The sequence below is a fragment of the Jaculus jaculus genome, chromosome 7 (genome assembly GCF_020740685.1).
Source record: "Jaculus jaculus isolate mJacJac1 chromosome 7, mJacJac1.mat.Y.cur, whole genome shotgun sequence".
NCBI classification, from domain to species: domain Eukaryota; kingdom Metazoa; phylum Chordata; class Mammalia; order Rodentia; family Dipodidae; genus Jaculus; species Jaculus jaculus.
The window spans coordinates 26,559,735-26,577,004 of NC_059108.1; the positions used below are offsets into that span (position 1 = coordinate 26,559,735).

Genomic DNA, 17,270 nt, shown 5'->3' on the forward strand with positions numbered 1-17,270 from the left:
GTCTTGGTGATGCTATGAAGGACTGAAGGTGAGGTGGATCCTGTCACACCCCTGGCAGTTGTGTTTGCTGTGAGTAGAACTGTGTACTCCAAGAGTTGTGGGAGTCCTAGCCCCTGGCACCTGAGAACGTGATGTTATTCAGAAATAGGATTTTTGCAAATACAACTACAGTATAAGTTAAGGCAAGATTGTAACAGAATAGGGCACAGACAGACACACAGGGGAAGACATCTGTGTTCTGGAAACACAGATTGGAGTGATGTGCTTCAAAGCCAAGGGATGCCCAAGGATTTTGGCAACAACCAAAGTCAGGAGACAGGCAAAGGTCAGATATTTTGGGGATCTCTATTTGTAACTAGTACCACTGCCACCTTGATCTTGAACTTCTGGCCTTCAGAACTACAGTGAATCTAGCCTCAAACCGGGTTCCTTAGGCTTCACAGGCAAGCGCTTAACTGCTAAGCCATCTCTCCAGCCTGAATTCCCACTGTTTTAAGTCTCCTGGCTTGTGACAGTTTATTACATTCACGCCAGAAAGTAGGCACCTTGCTGCTTCTCCAATGCCATCACTGTCAGCAGCTTCTGGCTCTGTGTCCTCCTGCAGCCAGTAATTCTAGAGAAGTGTGCACATTGTCTTTTTCTCATTGCTTGTACCTAGAACCCCATAACATCCATGGGGGCTGGGTCCCCCTGACATCTGAGGAGCAAAATGCCTTGCCCATGAGCTCCTGATGACTCGGGAGCCAGCTTGGGACTCTGTCTCCTACCAAGAGATTCTTCCCTTCAGTAGCCTCGATTCCACACCAAGGTCTGTTGTATGTTCCTAATTAGAAATGTATTTCTTCTTTATACATATGCACAGAAAAGCTATGTACTACTATGAAAGCTGATAGTCAGGGGGAAAAAATTGAGAATTAAGTATGCTTTAAGGAAAAAAGAATTTCAGCGAAGCCCTGGTGGTCATCTCTCCTCTCACCCTGCCAAGGCTGGCCCTTGGCTTCCAGGTATTGTGGAATGCTTTCCTCTGGGCCTGTCTGCGTCCTGCCCTGCTGAGCTCGTGCGTTGTACCTGTAAATTGTCCATCGTGGAGAGGGGCAAGGCTTCTGAGGCCCCACCCTTCCCTAAGGATAAACAAGCCCTTAATGTGGGAGGAGGAGACATTTCATGCAGTGGTAGCGGATACCCTTCTAAGTAACCCCAGTTAAACTTGTTGATTTATTAAGTTAGTCCTGGGTAGAAAGAACTGTTACTTTGGTTTGCTGTTGGCGATCTTGCTGTAATGTACACGTTTGTTTACCTCCCCAGGAAAAGTTGACACAATACTGGGCAAGGAAGGTGCAGCTGTATTGCACTTTGGGACACCCTGCTTGCACGGAGCCTCCACATTTCCCTCTGTTTTTCTTAAAAACATATTTATTTATTTATTTGAGAGACAGTGAAAGAGAGAATGGGTGTGCTAGGGCCTCCAGCCACTGCAAACAAACTCCAGACACGTGTGCCCCCTTGTGCATCTGGCTAACATGGGTCCTGGGGAATTCAACCAGGATCCTTAGGCTTCACAGGCAAATGCCTTAATGGCTAAGCCATCTCCCCAGCCCACACATTTCCCTCTTGACACATGGGTACTTCTCACTGTGGCTTTAGCTCATGCAAGGGCAAGTACAGGCCTCCAATATGTGGACAAAGTTGACAGCTATGGCACTGGAGGATCGAGGCTGTCACAGCTGAACATTTCCCTCACAAGGTCTTTGGGCTGGACCAACTTAAGGGCCCTCACTGATACGATTGCTTCAAGAGCTCTCCTTGGAGAAGATTCAGATGGGAATGGATGGGAGTGGGGAGCTGGACATCTCCAATCAGGATGGGGTGCAGACTGGCTAAGTGGTCTAAAGGTGCTGGTCCTAATTCAGGCATCATTTCCAAACTTCCTGTAGTAAACAGTACCCCTTTAAAGACCTGGGGCATGTGCTAAGTAAAGCCAGTGAGCTCTTTAATTGGGAACTCTGTGACTTGGGGAGTCCCACGGCACTGGCCACACTCAGTTCTCTCCACATGGTGTACTGGGTAGTTTGCCTAAGATGGAAAACTCTGCTCTGTAAGCGTTGGAAAGAGACAGGGGCTCGGCTGGTGGAAAACACTCAAAATAGCAGATGATGGCGGCGGTGGTGATGATGGTGATTCTAGCTCTAAAATGATTTCTCTGTGTGTTTCCCTCAACTGTCTTTTTCTTTCTTTTCATTTTGATCCTTGTCCAGAGAGACTTGTTGCCTGGAAGGAAAAGTCCCAACTCAATAACAAACACTCCCTTGTGCCAAAGAGTGGCTCTCTGGTGCGCGCGGAGCTCACTGCAGTGGTTCTAGGGCGTCTTCCTTCAGAACCACCGCGTATCCCTTTCTACTCTAATTTTCTTTTTCACTCTCTGAATTGGACCTCCACTGAGGGAGAAAGGATGAAAGAAGACACAAACAGAAACTGGGGTGCCTCTGGTAAAATCATCTTGACTATTGTGCTTGTCTTTCAGGAAAAAATGTTTCCATTTTGTGCAAACATAACATCTCTGCTTGCCTGCTTCCTGCTTTCCCTTTGGCAGTGTTAAGGGATTGTCTTTATGGCCTTGTGCATGTTAAGCAAACGTCCTACCACTGAGGTATAACTCTAGCCCCCCACTCCTTATATTTTTTTACTTTTCATTTTGAGAGTCTTATTGAGTTGCCCAGGACTTTGGTCTTTTTCTCACTCTGTAGTTTAAACAAGCTTTGAATTTGTAATCCTGCCTCAACCTCCCTAGTGGGATTATAGGCCTGTGCTGTGGAGCCCAGCAATTGCCCTATTCTTATTTTTATTTATTTGGAGAGAGAGAGAGAGAGAGAGAGAGAGAGAGAGAGAGAGAGAGAGAGAGAGAGAGAATATGAATGGGCATGCCAGGGCCTCCAGCCACTGCAAATGAGCTCCAGTTGCATGATCTTGGTGCATATGGCTTTATATGGGTATGGGTACTGGGGAATCAAACTTGGGTCACTAGGCTTTGCAGGCAAGTACCTTAGCCACTGAGCAATCGCTACAGCCCATTGCCCTACTCTTTTTATTTTTTTTCCAGGAAAGGGTTTATTTTGGCTTACAGACTTGAGGAAGCTTCATCATTACAGGGAAAAACGATGACATGAGCAGAGGGTGGACACCACCTCCTGGGCAACATCAGATGGACAACAGCAGAAAGAGAATGTGCTCAACACTGGCAAGAGGAAGCTGGCTGTAACACCCATAAGCCCATCCCCCAATAATACATGGCTTCCAGGAGGCTCCAATTCCCAAATTGCCATCAGCAGGGGCCCTGGAATTAAGAACACATAAGTTTATGGGGGACACCTGAATCAAACCACCACATTCTTCCCCTGAGCCCCATAAACCGATAATCATCCATGATGTAAAATGCAATGCATTCAGTCCAACTTTAAAAATAGTTTTGATCAATAGTTTTTTATCAATCCCAATGATGTTCAAACCTCCCTATAGTCCAAGTTCTTTTAATTGAGCCATAATACAAAACAAAACTAAACATAATGGCACAGAATAAACATCCACACTGTAAAAGGTGGTATGGCCATTGTCCTGCTCTTTTAAAAAATATTTTATTGAGGACTTCCGGTTAAGATGGCGGCGTAGGTACCACGCCAAAACAGCCTGGGGGGGGAAGACCAAAAAAAACTCAGCAAAATACACACTTTTACTAAAAAGTGAGGTGTATAGGAAGTTGAGGCGGCAGCGGAGAAGTAGAAGAGTTCCAGAGCATCCAGAGCCTGCACAGGCGGGAACAGCGGCTCCGGGCCGCTCGACTACCCGCCGCAACCGCGGAGCGGCAGAAAACCGCCGGACTCTTGGCTCGAGCCGCAGGACAAGCCAGGTGCGGGATTTTCCCCTCACACCGCGCTCTCCGCAACTCGGGAAACGTGAGGGGAGAGCGGCAGCGAGCAACGGAGGGAGGAGCAGACCGCGAAGTAAAAGCACACGTGGAGAAACGATACAACCAGAACAGCGCGGCTCCCTCCCCTCCCCTGCCGCCTGAACCCAGCTCCAGCGAACACAGCAGCGGCCCGGGACCCGGCCACGCCAACTTGGGCTGACGGCGGGACCCAAGCAGGAGCAGAATTTGGCAGCAACTTCAGCGGCTCCAGCACCGGTACCAGTGGCCCCAGCAGCAGCGGACCCAGGAGCGGCAGCGGTGACAGATCCCACAGCAGCGACTTCGGGGGAGCAGCACCGGTGGACACGGCAACGGCAGCTTCAGCAGCGGTGGGGGCTCCGGGGGAAGCGCCTACAACAGCTGCAGAGACGGCGGCAGCGGCTCGGTTTGCCCCGTAGGAAAAGCAAGTGCCCAGCTCCAGAAATCAGAACAGCAGCCCGACGACCCAGGCAGCAACTTGACTGAGACCACAATCACCCAAGGTAACTGGGATTGCACCAGGGAAGGGTCTCACTTGGTCACAAGCTGACTTGGATACCTCAACAGACCAGAAATCTAAACCTCTTTGTTGATAGAGGATCTGGTCATTATAATAAGTACTCTTGCATACATACTCGGGGCTGTTTTTGATGGAATGGGTACAGTGTTTAGCTAAATTTTAGAATCTACCAGTATATTATTCCACTACCTTAAGGTCCTACCCTGAAAATATATTACACCAAATCAATTGATACAGCTAAGAATACACAGCTAGCTAGAAAATCCAAGCATTCACTTAATCCAAGATGCAAAAATATATACATTATAACACAAGAAACACTAAAAAGCAAGACGATATAAATCCACCTAAAAGTATTAATGCATCAGAAATGTCCTCCAGTGAGAAAGAGTTAGAGGAAATGCCTGAGAAAGAGTTCAAAAGAATAATTATAAATATGTTCAAAGAGGTCAAAGAACACATGAAAACAATCAAAGAAGAAATCAAAGAGGAAATCAAAGAGGAAATCAAAGGAATCAAAGAAGAGGCAGGACACCAATTTAATGAAATAAAGAAGGCAATACAAGACATAAATAGAGAAATAGAAATAATAAAGAAAAACCAGTCAGAATTACTAGCAATGAAGAACACAGTTAATGAAATAAAAAACTCTGTAGAAAATCTCACCAGTAGGATGGATGAGGGAGAAGACAGAATATCTAAGCTAGAAGATCAGGTGGCAGACCTAATGCAGTCCAACAAAGAGAAAGACAAACTTATAGAAAAGTATGAGTGGGAATTTCAAGATATTCGGGACACTATGAAAAGATCCAATATAAGAATTCAGGGCATAGTAGAAGGAGAAGAATTCCACTCCAGAGGCATAGTAGGCATCTTCAACAAAATCATAGAGGAAAATTTTCCCCAAATTGGGAAAGAGGTGCCAATACAGATACAGGAAGCCTTTAGAACCCCAGCCAGACAAAACCCAGAAAGAAACTCTCCTCGCCACATTATACTCAAACTTCCAAACACACAAACCAAAGAAAAAATATTGAAAGCAGTTAGAGAGAAAAATCAAGTTACCTACAAAAGCAAGCCCATCAGGATTACAGCAGATTATTCAACACAAACTTTTAAAGCCAGAAGGGCCTGGAGTGATATATTCCAAGTTCTGAAAGATAACAACTGTCAACCAAGGTTACTTTATCCTGCAAAGTTATCCATCCAAATAGATGGAGAAATAAAGACATTCCATGACAAAAGCAGGTTAAAGGAATATCTGAAGACAAAACCAGCTCTACAGAAAATACTTGATAGAATCCTCCATGCTGAACAAAAGGAAAAGCACACATATAAGGAACCTAGAAAAAACCAGCCATACTCAAATACCAGTTAACAGAAGAGAGCACAGGTAGAACAAGTAACACACACACACACACACAAATGGCAAACATAAATACACACCTTTCAATAATATCTCTTAATATCAACGGTCTCAATGCCCCAACGAAAAGACATAGATTTGCAGACTGGGTTAAAAAGCAGGATCCTACAATTTGTTGTCTTCAAGAAACTCACCTTTCTACAAAGGATAGACATTATCTTAGGGTGAAAGGTTGGAAGACGGTGTTTCAAGCAAATGGGCCTAGAAAACAAGCAGGGGTTGCTATCCTAATATCAGACAGGGTGGACTTTAGCCCGAAGTTAGTCAAAAAAGATAAGGAAGGTCACTTTATATTGATTAAGGGCACACTCCAACAGGAGGACATTACAATCCTAAACATATATGCACCTAACATGGGGGCTCCCAAATTCGTCAAACAAACACTATTAGAACTAAGGTCACAGATAACACCAAACACGGTGGTGGTGGGTGACTTTAACACCCCACTCTCATCAATTGACAGGTCATCCAGGGAAAGAATAAACAGAGAGGCATCTGGACTAAATGAGGTCATAGAAGATATGGACCTAACAGATATATACAGGACATTTCATCCAAAGGCTGCAGAATATACATTCTTTTCAGCAGCACATGGAACATTCTCTAAAATAGACCATATATTAGGACACAAAGCAAATCTTAACAAATTCAGGAAAATTGAAATAATTCCTTGCATTCTATCTGACCACAATGGAATTAAACTACAAATCAGTAGCAAGAAAGGCTACAGGGCATACACAAAATCATGGAAGCTAAACAATACACTACTAAATGATGAGTGGGTCAATGAAGAAATCAAAAAGGAAATCAAAAAATTTATAGAGTCAAATGATAATGAGAACACAACATACCAAAATCTCTGGGACACAATGAAGGCAGTTCTAAGAGGTAAATTTATAGCCTTAAGTGCCTATATTAAGAAATTAGAAAGGTCGCAAGTAAACGACCTAATGCTTCGCCTTAAAGCCTTGGAAAAAGAAGAACAAGGCAAACCAAAAAGTAGTAGACGGGAAGAAATAATAAAGATTAGGGCAGAAATTAATGAAATAGAAACAAAAAGAACAATCCAAAGAATTAATGAAACAAAGAGTTGGTTCTTTGAAAGGATAAACAAGATTGATAAACCCTTAGCAAATCTGACCAAAAGAAAGAGAGAAGAGACACAAATTAATAAAATCAGAGATGAACAAGGTAACATCACAACAGATTCCAGAGAAATTCAAAAAATTATAGGGACATACTATAAAAGCATATACTCCACAAAGTATGAAAATCTGAAAGAAATGGATGATTTCCTTGATCTATATGACCTACCTAAATTAAATCAAAATGAGATTAATCACTTAAATAGACCTATAACAAACATGGAGATCCGAGCAGTTATCAATAATCTCCCAACTAAAAAAAGCCCAGGCCCGGATGGACTCACTGCTGAATTTTACCAGACTTTTAAGGAAGAGCTAACACCATTGCTTCTTAAGCTTTTCCAGGAAATAGAAAAAGAAGGAATCCTACCAAACTCCTTCTATGAGGCCAGCATCACCCTGATACCAAAACCAGGCAAAGATAGAACAAAAAAAGAAAATTACAGACCAATCTCCCTCATGAACATAGATGCAAAAATTCTCAACAAAATCTTGGCAAACAGAATACAAGAGTATATCAAAAAGATCATTCACCCTGACCAAGTAGGCTTTATCCCAGAGATGCAGGGATGGTTCAACATACGCAAATCTATAAATGTAATACATCACATAAATGGGTTGAAGGACAAAAACCACATGATCATCTCATTAGATGCAGAGAAAGCATTTGACAAAATCCAACATCCCTTCATGATAAAAGTCCTACAGAGACTGGGAATAGAAGGAACATATCTCAATATAATAAAGGCTATTTATGACAAGCCTACAGCCAACATATTACTAAATGGGGAAAAACTGGAAGCTTTTCCACTAAAATCAGGAACAAGACAAGGGTGTCCACTGTCTCCACTTCTATTTAATATAGTTTTGGAAGTCTTAGCCATAGCAATAAGGCAAGAGACACACATAAAAGGGATACAAATTGGAAAGGAAGAAATCAAGTTATCACTATTTGCAGATGACATGATTCTATACATAAAGGACCCTAAAGACTCTACTAGCAAGCTGTTAGAGCTAATCAAAACCTACAGCAATGTAGCAGGATACAAAATAAATACACAGAAATCAGTAGCCTTCATATATGCTAACAACAAACACACAGAGGATGAAATCAGAGAATCACTCCCATTCACAATTGCATCAAAAAAAATAAAATACCTTGGAATAAACCTAACTAAGGAAGTAAAGAATCTATACAATGAGAACTTTAAGACACTCAAGCGAGAAATTGCAGAAGACACTAGAAAGTGGAGAAACATCCCTTGTTCCTGGCTTGGAAGAATCAATATCGTGAAAATGGCAATCTTACCTAAAGCAATCTACACATTTAATGCAATCCCTATCAAAATTCCAAAGGCTTCCTTCATGGAAATAGAAAAAACAATCCAAAAATTCATTTGGAATCATAAAAAACCTTGAATATCTAAAATAATACTGAGCAACAAAAAAGAGGCTGGTGGTATCACCATACCTGATTTTAACCTATACTACAGAGCCATAGTAACAAAAACAGCATGGTACTGGCACAAAAACAGACATGTAGATCAGTGGAACAGAATAGAGGACCCAGATGTAAGCCCAAGTAGCTATAGCCACCTGATATTCGATAAAAATGCCAAAAATACTCATTGGAGAAGAGACAGCCTCTTCAGCAAATGGTGTTTTGAAAACTGGATAAATATCTGCAGAAGGATGAAAATAGATTCTTCTATCTCGCCATGCACAAGAATTAAGTCCAAATGGATTAAAGACCTTAACATCAGACCGGAAACTTTGAAACTGCTAGAGGAAAAAGTAGGGGAAACCCTCCAACATATTGGTCTTGGCAAAGACTTTCTAAATACAACCCCAATTGCTCAGGCAATAAAACCACAGATTAACCACTGGGACCTAATGAAATTACAAAGATTTTGCACCGCAAAGGACACAGTGAAAAAAGCAAAGAGGCAACCTACAGAATGGGAAAAAATCTTCGCCAGCTATATATCTGATAAAGGATTAATATCTAGGATATACAAAGAACTCAAAAAGTTAACTAATAAGGAATCAAACAGGCCAATCAAAAAATGGGCTAAGGAGCTAAATAGAGAGTTCTCAAAGGAAGAAATACGAATGGCATATAAGCACCTAAAAAAATGTTCTACGTCACTAGTCATCAGGGAAATGCAGATTAAAACTACATTGAGATTCCATCTCACTCCTGTCAGATTGGCCACCATCATGAAAACAAATGATCATAAATGTTGGCGGGGATGTGGAAAAAAAGGAACCCTTCTGCACTGCTGGTGGGAATGCAATCTGGTCCAGCCATTGTGGAAAACAGTGTGGAGGTTCCTAAAGCAGCTAGAGATTGATCTACCATATGACCCAGCTATAGCACTCCTAGGCATATATCCAAAGGACTCATCTCATTTCCTTATAAGTACATGCTCAACCATGTTTATTGCTGCTCAATTTATAATAGCTGGGAAATGGAACCAGCCTAGATGTCCCTCAACAGATGAGTGGATAATGAAGATGTGGTACATTTATACAATGGAGTTCTACTCAGCGGTAAAGAAAAATGAAGTTATGAAATTTGCAGAAAAATGGATGGACCTGGAAAGTATTATACTAAGTCAGGTAACCCAGGCCCAGAAAGCCAAGCGCCACATGTTCTCCCTCATATGGGGATCCTAGCTACAGATGACTGGGCTTCTGTGTGAGAATGAAAATACTTAGTAGCAGAGGCCAGTAAGTTGAAAAGGAGACATAAAGGGTGGAGAAAGGAAGGGAGGAGGATACTTAATAGGTTGATATTGTATATATGTAATTACAATGATTGTAATGGGGAGGTAATATGATTGAGAATGGAATTTCAAACGGGAAAGTGTGGGGGTGGGGAGGGAGGGAATTACCATGGGATATATTTTATAATCATGGAAAATGTTAATAAAAATTTAAAAAAAAAATATTTTATTTATTTATTTATTTAACAGAGGAAAAAGGTGGAGAGAGAGAGAGAGAGAGGAGAGAGAGAGAGAGAGAGAGAGAGCGAGCAAAAGAATGGGCACACTAGGGCCTCTAGCCACTGCAAATGAACTCCAGATGTGTGTGCCCTCTTGTGCATCTGGCTAACATGGGTCCTGGGGAATTGAACCTGGGTCCTTTGGCTTTGAAGGCAAATGCCTTACCCTCTAAGCCACCCCTTCAGCCTTTTTTTTTTCATCTTTTTATTTATTTATTATTAACAACTTCCATAATTGTAAACAATATCACATGGTAATGCCCTCCCTCCCCTCACTTTCCCCTTTGAAACTCCATTCTCCATCATATCCCCTCTTCCTCTCCATCAGTCTCCCTTTTATTTTGATGTCATGATCTTTTCCTCTCTTATGATGGTCTTGTGTAGGTAGTGTCAGGCACTGTGAGGTCATGGATATCCAGGCCATTTTGTGTCTGGAGGAGCACGTTGTAAGGAGTCCTACCCTTCTTTTGGCCTTACATTCTTTCTGCCACCTCTTCTGCAATGGACTTTGAGCCTTAGAAAGTGTGATAGAGATACTGCAGTGCTGAGCACTCCTCTGTCACTTCTTCCCAGCACCATGGTGCCTTCTGAGTCATCCCAAGGTCACTGCCATCTGAAAAGAGAAGGTTCTCTACCAAAAGTGAGAGTAGCATTAATATATAGATATGAACATTAAGAGAAGTGCTTTCTGGGAAGTTTGATAAGCATAGTATATACCTTTAGCCAGAGAGCAACAGATGTTACACCCCTAGGGCTCATGACTACCTTGTTTTAGGTTTTCAGTATCAGGGATGTATTCCCTACCATGATAGACGTGCCACTATTGCACCCATTGGCTCATTTGGCCTGGCTGACCAAATATAAGGCTTGCAGTGTCCACTGTTGAGTATCTTCACTGGTGGTATCTCTCTCCCATTGAACTGCATGCAGAATGGTTTCTTCCAGCTTTCTCTCAGCTGGTCTACATGGAAGAGGTTATCAGCTCAGTTCCAGCAGGATTTCTCAGTGGCCTTGCAGCCCAAGTATGCGGAGTCTTCAGCAATAGGGTCTTACCATCTATTCCTGGTGGGAAACCAAGGGCCATTGCCCTACTCTTGATTGTGAAGAGCAGTTTTGGGTCTGGAGAAATCTTTTCTTGGTTTCTAACACTGACCTTTCAGCCTGCCAGTTTGCCAGTAGCCCTAACAGTCACACCACCTTACTGTCAATGCTCTCCCCTGTAGAACATTTCCTTATTGGTGTGTTCCTTTTGATAAACTCCTTGTAAGCTGCCCTGTCTCTCCTTTTTCCTGATAGGTCATAACAAGGACCTTGGGAAGGAAATTGGAGGGCCGCAAATCATGCTGTGGTTGTCAGAGCTCACCACACCCCATACCTTGCACAGGGTTTTGCTTCCCGCTTGGGGGCAATGACTAGCTACCAAGGCACCTGCGCCACACTGAAGGCTTCTTTGTCCCTTTCTCTGTGAGTAGCTGTGTCCCAAAGGAAAGGCAGTAATCCCAAGGACCTAGGTCAGTTTCCTCCCTGGAGGCCCACGGATTCTCATGTAAATTACTTTTAGCCTGTCTTGGTAAGTAACCAGTGTCTCCAGTGCTAAGAGGCCTTCTCCCAAGTCAGGCTCCGGACCCAGAAGACAGATTTTCTTTTCTTTTCTTTCTTTCTTTCTTTTTTAAGTAGACTACTTCATTCTTCCTGATCCCAGTCAGAAGTGGTTTCAGACTGACACAGTTACTTATATAGTAACCTACATATCTAACCAGCTCTCTGAGTGTGTGTGTGAGAAAGAGAGAAAGAGAGAGAGAGATAGAAAGAGATAGATAAAAGAATTGAGACAGACTGCCAAAATGACCTCCAACATGTTGTGAAAAAAATAAACGAGTTTCTCTTTATAGCTCCTCACGCCTGCTCTCTGCAGAGCAATGGGGCTCAGCTTCATGGTGTCACGTGGTCCATTAGAATTGGGAAAAGCCTCTGGTACTCTCAGATTTACATCTTGTTTAGGGAGAGAAATGTCAACAGTAGGAGAGACACAGGTTAGAATTCTGAGGGTGAAAAACCTCTCCTGACCCCCCACACTTATAGACATCTCAGTTTGACAAAGAAGTGCTTTCAATAAATATAAACAGAAAATCCCAACATGCCACTATTAACCTCAGGCCCTGCATGTGAACCAAGCACGTCCCAAGACTACAGGAGCTACAGCAGCCTAATTGCAACTGACATGGGTGGGATTGGGGTTTCTTGGCATAACACATACCAAATAAACACAAGATGCCTAGGAAAAGGCTGGCCTTTGTATGCATATGTAAATATTACATAGTAGTTTTTAAATTTTTTTGCTTATTTTATTTATTTATTTGAGAGCAACAGACACACACACACACACACACACACACAGAGAGAGAGAGAGAGAGAGAGAGAGAGAGAGAGAGAGAGAGAGAGAGAATGGGCGCGCCAGGGCCTTCAGCCACTGCAAAAGAACTCCAGACGTGTGCGCCCCCTTGTGCATCTGGCTAATGTGGGTCCTGGGGAATCGAACCTCTAACCGGGGTCCTCAGGCTTCACAGGCAAGCACTTAACCGCTAAGCCATCTCTCCAGCCCATATTACATAGTATTTAAGAACTAATAATGCCATCAAATATTATAAAATATGGAAAATGCTTCTCCAAACTTCCTCACTTTGTTGAGAAGCACAAAAAACAAAACAAAACAAACAAAACTGCAGCAGGCTGTTCTCTGGGATGGGGTTCTTTTTTTTTCCTCAAGATCCTGTGAGTCAGAGAAGCTGCAAGTGATCCCTAGACACTCAAGAGTCCCTGCCTGTCCTATAGGAGAAGGAAGCAGGTGGGCCTTGGGGTGTTCAAGGCCAAGAGCAGGTGGGCCCAGCAGGGGCACTGTCTTCCTGAATGGAAAAGGAGAGTGGGGCCCTGGTCTGCAAGGTCCAACTGTGGAGTAAGCCTGAGCTTCCCAAGCTGCCTTCTGAGTCGAGTGAGTCTATTGTGACCAACTGTGCGCTGGGAGGTGAGTTTTGTGGCTTCAGCCCCTCCTCACTGGAGTCTGGGAATAAAAGCCAAGCTCGTCCCAAAGGACCAGTCAACCTGCACCCCAAGGAGCTTTCGCGCTTCCATCACCGAGGTGCTAATTGGTATTTGACTGATGTCTGGTGCTTCTGCAGTAGGAGCGAGCACCACGCAGTAAGAACGCGATTTCCACCTGTCCACCGCCTTCAGCGCTGGACCAGACGCAGGCGTGCCCAGATTTTTCGCTCGACCTGGTTGGCCTTGGGACCTGAAGGACTTGGGAGGATGCGTGCAGCTCCGGATCGATGATAAAAAGGGAAGAAGAAAAAAAAAAAAAGCATTTTGCTTCAGGCTAAATTGCTTTATTCGTCTGTGGGTGATGTGAGGTTGGAATCCGAGAAAAAGCAAGCCTAGAAAGAGAGAGGGAGAGATGGATAGAGAGACAGACAGATGATAGAGAAAGAGAGAGAGAGGCGCACTTGAGAACGGATGGGTTCTGAATTCCATACATTGTGAGATGAATTTCCTCCGTCTGCTCGAGGCTGTGTTGCAGGCTCTTGCTACAAAATAATAATCATCATAATAAAGTAAATAAATAAATAAACCTCCTCAGGGCCGAGCCCAGTGGGACGAGAGCGGGCTAGGGTGTTATATAAGCGTGGGGCGGGAGGGTGCCTGGCAGTGAGTGTTTCCGCGCCCGCAGCAGCAGCAGCAGCAGCAGCGATCGGCAGCAGCAGCAGCGTCGGCAGCAGCAGCAGCAGCAGCAGCGCCGCGCCAGCCGCTCCGCTGGATCCGCGAGGCGGGCGCGAGCCCGGGCTGACGACAGCCGCTCCGCGCGCGGTTTCCATGGCGACGAGCGGGCGCGGCGGGGCTGTCAGCGAGCGCGGCGGCGGCGGCGGCGGCGCGCCCGCGGGGGTCTGCAGGAGGACGGCGGAGGAGGAGGAGAAGGAGGAGGAGGAGAAGGAGGAGGAGGAGGAGGAGGAGGCCCGGGCCCCGGCCCTCGCCGCAGACATGGACTCACATTGTGACTGCGCCGCCGAACCTCCGGCCGCAGAGCCTCCGGCGGGGAGGATTAATAAAGCGGCTTTCAAGTTATTCAAGAAGAGGAAATCGGGGGCCGCGATGCCCAGCATTTTCGGGGTCAAAAACAAAGGGGATGGGAAGAGCTCGGCTCCTCCGGTGGGCATGGTGAGGAGCCGGACCCACGATGGCTTAGCCGAGGTGGTGGTGCTGGAGGGAGGCAGGAAGGAAGAGCAGCAGCAGCCGCCGCCGCCGCCGCCGCCGCCGCGTGGGGATGGCGACCAGGGCGGGGGACCGCCGAACCCCGCCGCGCCCCTTAAAACCACCGGGCCCGGCGCGGGTCCCCTGGCCAACAGCTCGGTGTCCAAGTCCCACAGTTTCTTCTCGCTGCTGAAGAAGAACGGGCGGTCGGAGGCCGGCGAGGCGGGCAAGGCTGGCGGCAAACAAAAGAGGGGGCTGCGAGGCATCTTCAGCAGCATGCGCTGGCACAAGAGGGACAAGCGCGGCGCCAAGGACGGGGACAAGGCGCGCGCCGCGGGCCCCGGCAGCCTCATCCTGCCCGGCTCGCTCACCGCCAGCCTGGAGTGCGTCAAGGAGGAACCGCCCCGGCGAGAGCTCGGCTCCCGCAGCCCCGGCCAGGAGGCCCAGCGACACGCAGCAGGTGAGCCCGCAGGGGGAGAGCAGGTGCCCGGGTCCACCGCCGAGCGCGCCCCGGCGCGCACCTGCCGCCGCGAGGCCGCGAGCCCGGCCGGCCCCGGCGACCCAAGCGCACGGGGAGAGGACGAGGAGGGGCATCGGAGAGCCGAGAAGCCCGGGGCAACCCTCGAGTCGGCAGTTGGCGAGGTCCACACGGCCGGGGATGCGTCCAGGACAGGTGACGTGCCGATAAACACCGCCGTCGTCCCCCTGGTCGACTGCGGAGGTGGCAGCGGCCGGGCGTCTGCCATCCCTGACCCTTCCTCTGTTGATCCACCCTCAGACCCGTCGGCAGATCGTATTTGTTTGATGTTTTCTGACGTGACTTCACTGAAAAGCTTTGACTCTCTTACAGGCTGTGGAGATATTATTGCAGACCAAGAAGAAGAGGCAGGTCCCAGCTGTGACAAGCATGCCCCCGGGCCTGGCAAGCCAGTTCTCTCTAAAAAGAACACCAGCGTGGTGGCCTACCAAGGAGGAGGGGAGGAGATGGCCACCCCGGATGAGGTGGACGACACCTATCTCCAGGAATTCTGGGACATGCTCTCCCAGACTGAGGATCAAGGACCAGGGCCCGAGGAGGGGGCGGAAAAGGCGGCCACTGCCCTGGACACCAAGGGGGTGCCCGAGACCTCCAAAGATGTCAGGTGCGGTGGGGAAGCGGCCAAGGACGTGTCCTCGGTCAAGCGCAGGAGACTCCACAGGATCCCCATGGAGAAGGAGGAGCCCAAGCACCCGGAGAAAGAGCAGCAAGAAGGTGTCCCCAGCAGCGAGGAGGGCTACTGGGACTCCACCACGCCTGGCCCAGAGGAAGACGCTACGAGCTGCAGCAAGAAGGCGGGCATCCCCAGGGACAGCCACAGTGGCGATGCGCTCTACGATCTCTACACAGAGCAGGATTCGAGCCCAGCAGCCCTTCCCGCCAGCGAGGACACGCCCTGCTTGTCCCGGCTAAAGCCAGTGTCTCCAGGTTCCATCACCTGTCCACTGCGAACACCGGGGAGCCTGCTGAAGGACTCTAAAATCCCCGTTAGCATCAAGCATCTCAGCAACCTTCCGTCCAGCCATCCCGTCGTGCACCAGCAACCAGCCAGGAGTGAGATGCCCAGAACCAAAATCCCTGTCTCCAAAGTGCTGGTCCGCAGGGTCAGCAACCGAGGATTGGCTGGGACCACCATGAGGGCAGCGGCTTGCCATGACAGTGCCAAAAAGTTGTGAGGTCTCCCAGGCCGAGGTGGATGGGCCACATGTTAAGGAATACAACTGTTCCCTGGAAATCACTAAAGGAAGTTTGTTTCTCATAAAGCAAGTCATTTAGAACAGGCCCCGCTCCCCGGCTGCCCTCGAGGTCTTTGCTGGGGTCAGGGGGGTAGAGACCCCCGAGGAGGGGAGGCCACATATCCAGGAGGTCTCCTCTTAAGTCCCTGAGAATTATTTTCAAGCACTTTTTTTCCTTCTTTTTCTTCCTCTTTTTCTTTTTTTTTTAACCTGGGTTCCTTCTCCCTTCTTTTCTCTTTTTTCTTCAATGTACTAAACACTTCCAAGTCACCTTCCCTTACCTTTGCAGAAAATAAGATTTAACCAAACCTAAGTAAAAATCATGTCAGAATGTTGGGCTGTTTTAGTATAGAGGGCCTTGAGAACTCACTATAGAACGAGGACTCTTGCCTCCCTTCCTTTCCAGAAAAACAAGAAAAGAAAAAAGACCCTTTGCTGTGTCGCTGTGTGGAGAACACCTGAAGGAAGCTGAAGGAGTCAGGGAGTTACCTGATGAGGACAGAGGATCTTTGAGTGGCAGAAAACTTCCTTTCAGTTGCCACACATGCAAATAGGTAAAGATCTCCCTCTAGGAAAATAAAGGAGAGTTTTGGTTTGGCTGGTTTAGGTCATTTGGGAAGAAATAAAAGGTTCACGGACTACCTTTCCATGAGGTTTTTTTTTTTTTTCAATGTATAATTTTATTACTGACAACTTCTACATTTATAGACAATAAACCATGATATTTTCCCCTCCCCCACTTTCCCCTTCACAGATCTACCCTCCATCATATCTCCTTTCTCTCTCCATTTCCCTCTTTTATTTTGGTGTCATCATCTTTTTCTCCTATTATGAGGGTCTTGTGAAGGTACTGCTAGGCACTGATTTTTGTTGTTGTTGTTGTTCATTTGTTTCTTTTTTTGGGGGGGGGTCTGTTTCTTCTTCTCAGTGAAAAACAATCATGATAGTAGAAAGGGTTCACTAAATGCCAATATAGTATTTTACCATTTTTAAACTGCAACCTTTTTATATGTAGATAATGGATATTTTACAGTGCATCCCACAGTTAACATTTTCTAACTTGTCAATCTAACCTAGAATTTAAAATCTGGTCTTACAGCTGGGTATGATGACTATGTACAAACTACTGAGATTCTTTTATGTGCTATGACCTGGAGCAGTGCTGGGTTTGGCTTATATGGATCATCTTCTCTCTCTTTTTTCATATATATATACAT

General features: G+C 46.1%; 1 protein-coding gene across 1 annotated transcript; it reads left to right on the top strand.

Annotated features, from left to right (window-relative positions):
• Positions 1–13,905: 13,905 nt before the first annotated feature.
• On the top strand, positions 13,906–16,694 carry Amer2 (APC membrane recruitment protein 2). Its single transcript, XM_045155541.1, has 2 exons — positions 13,906–13,974; positions 14,026–16,694. Exons 1-2 carry the CDS (start codon positions 13,906–13,908, stop codon positions 15,991–15,993), a joined length of 2,037 nt encoding a protein of 678 aa, XP_045011476.1. The 3' UTR covers positions 15,994–16,694.
• Positions 16,695–17,270: the final 576 nt, after the last annotated feature.

What these genes read in the sequence shown, in the direction of transcription:
- Amer2 (XM_045155541.1), top strand. Translation starts at nt 13,906, where the DNA reads ATGGCGACGAGCGGGCGCGGCGGGGCTGTCAGCGAGCGCGGCGGCGGC. An exon ending in GCGGCGGCGCGCCCGCGGGG is followed by an intron (nt 13,975 to 14,025) that starts GTCTGCAGGAGG and finishes GAGGAGAAGGAG; the next exon opens with GAGGAGGAGGAGGAGGAGGC.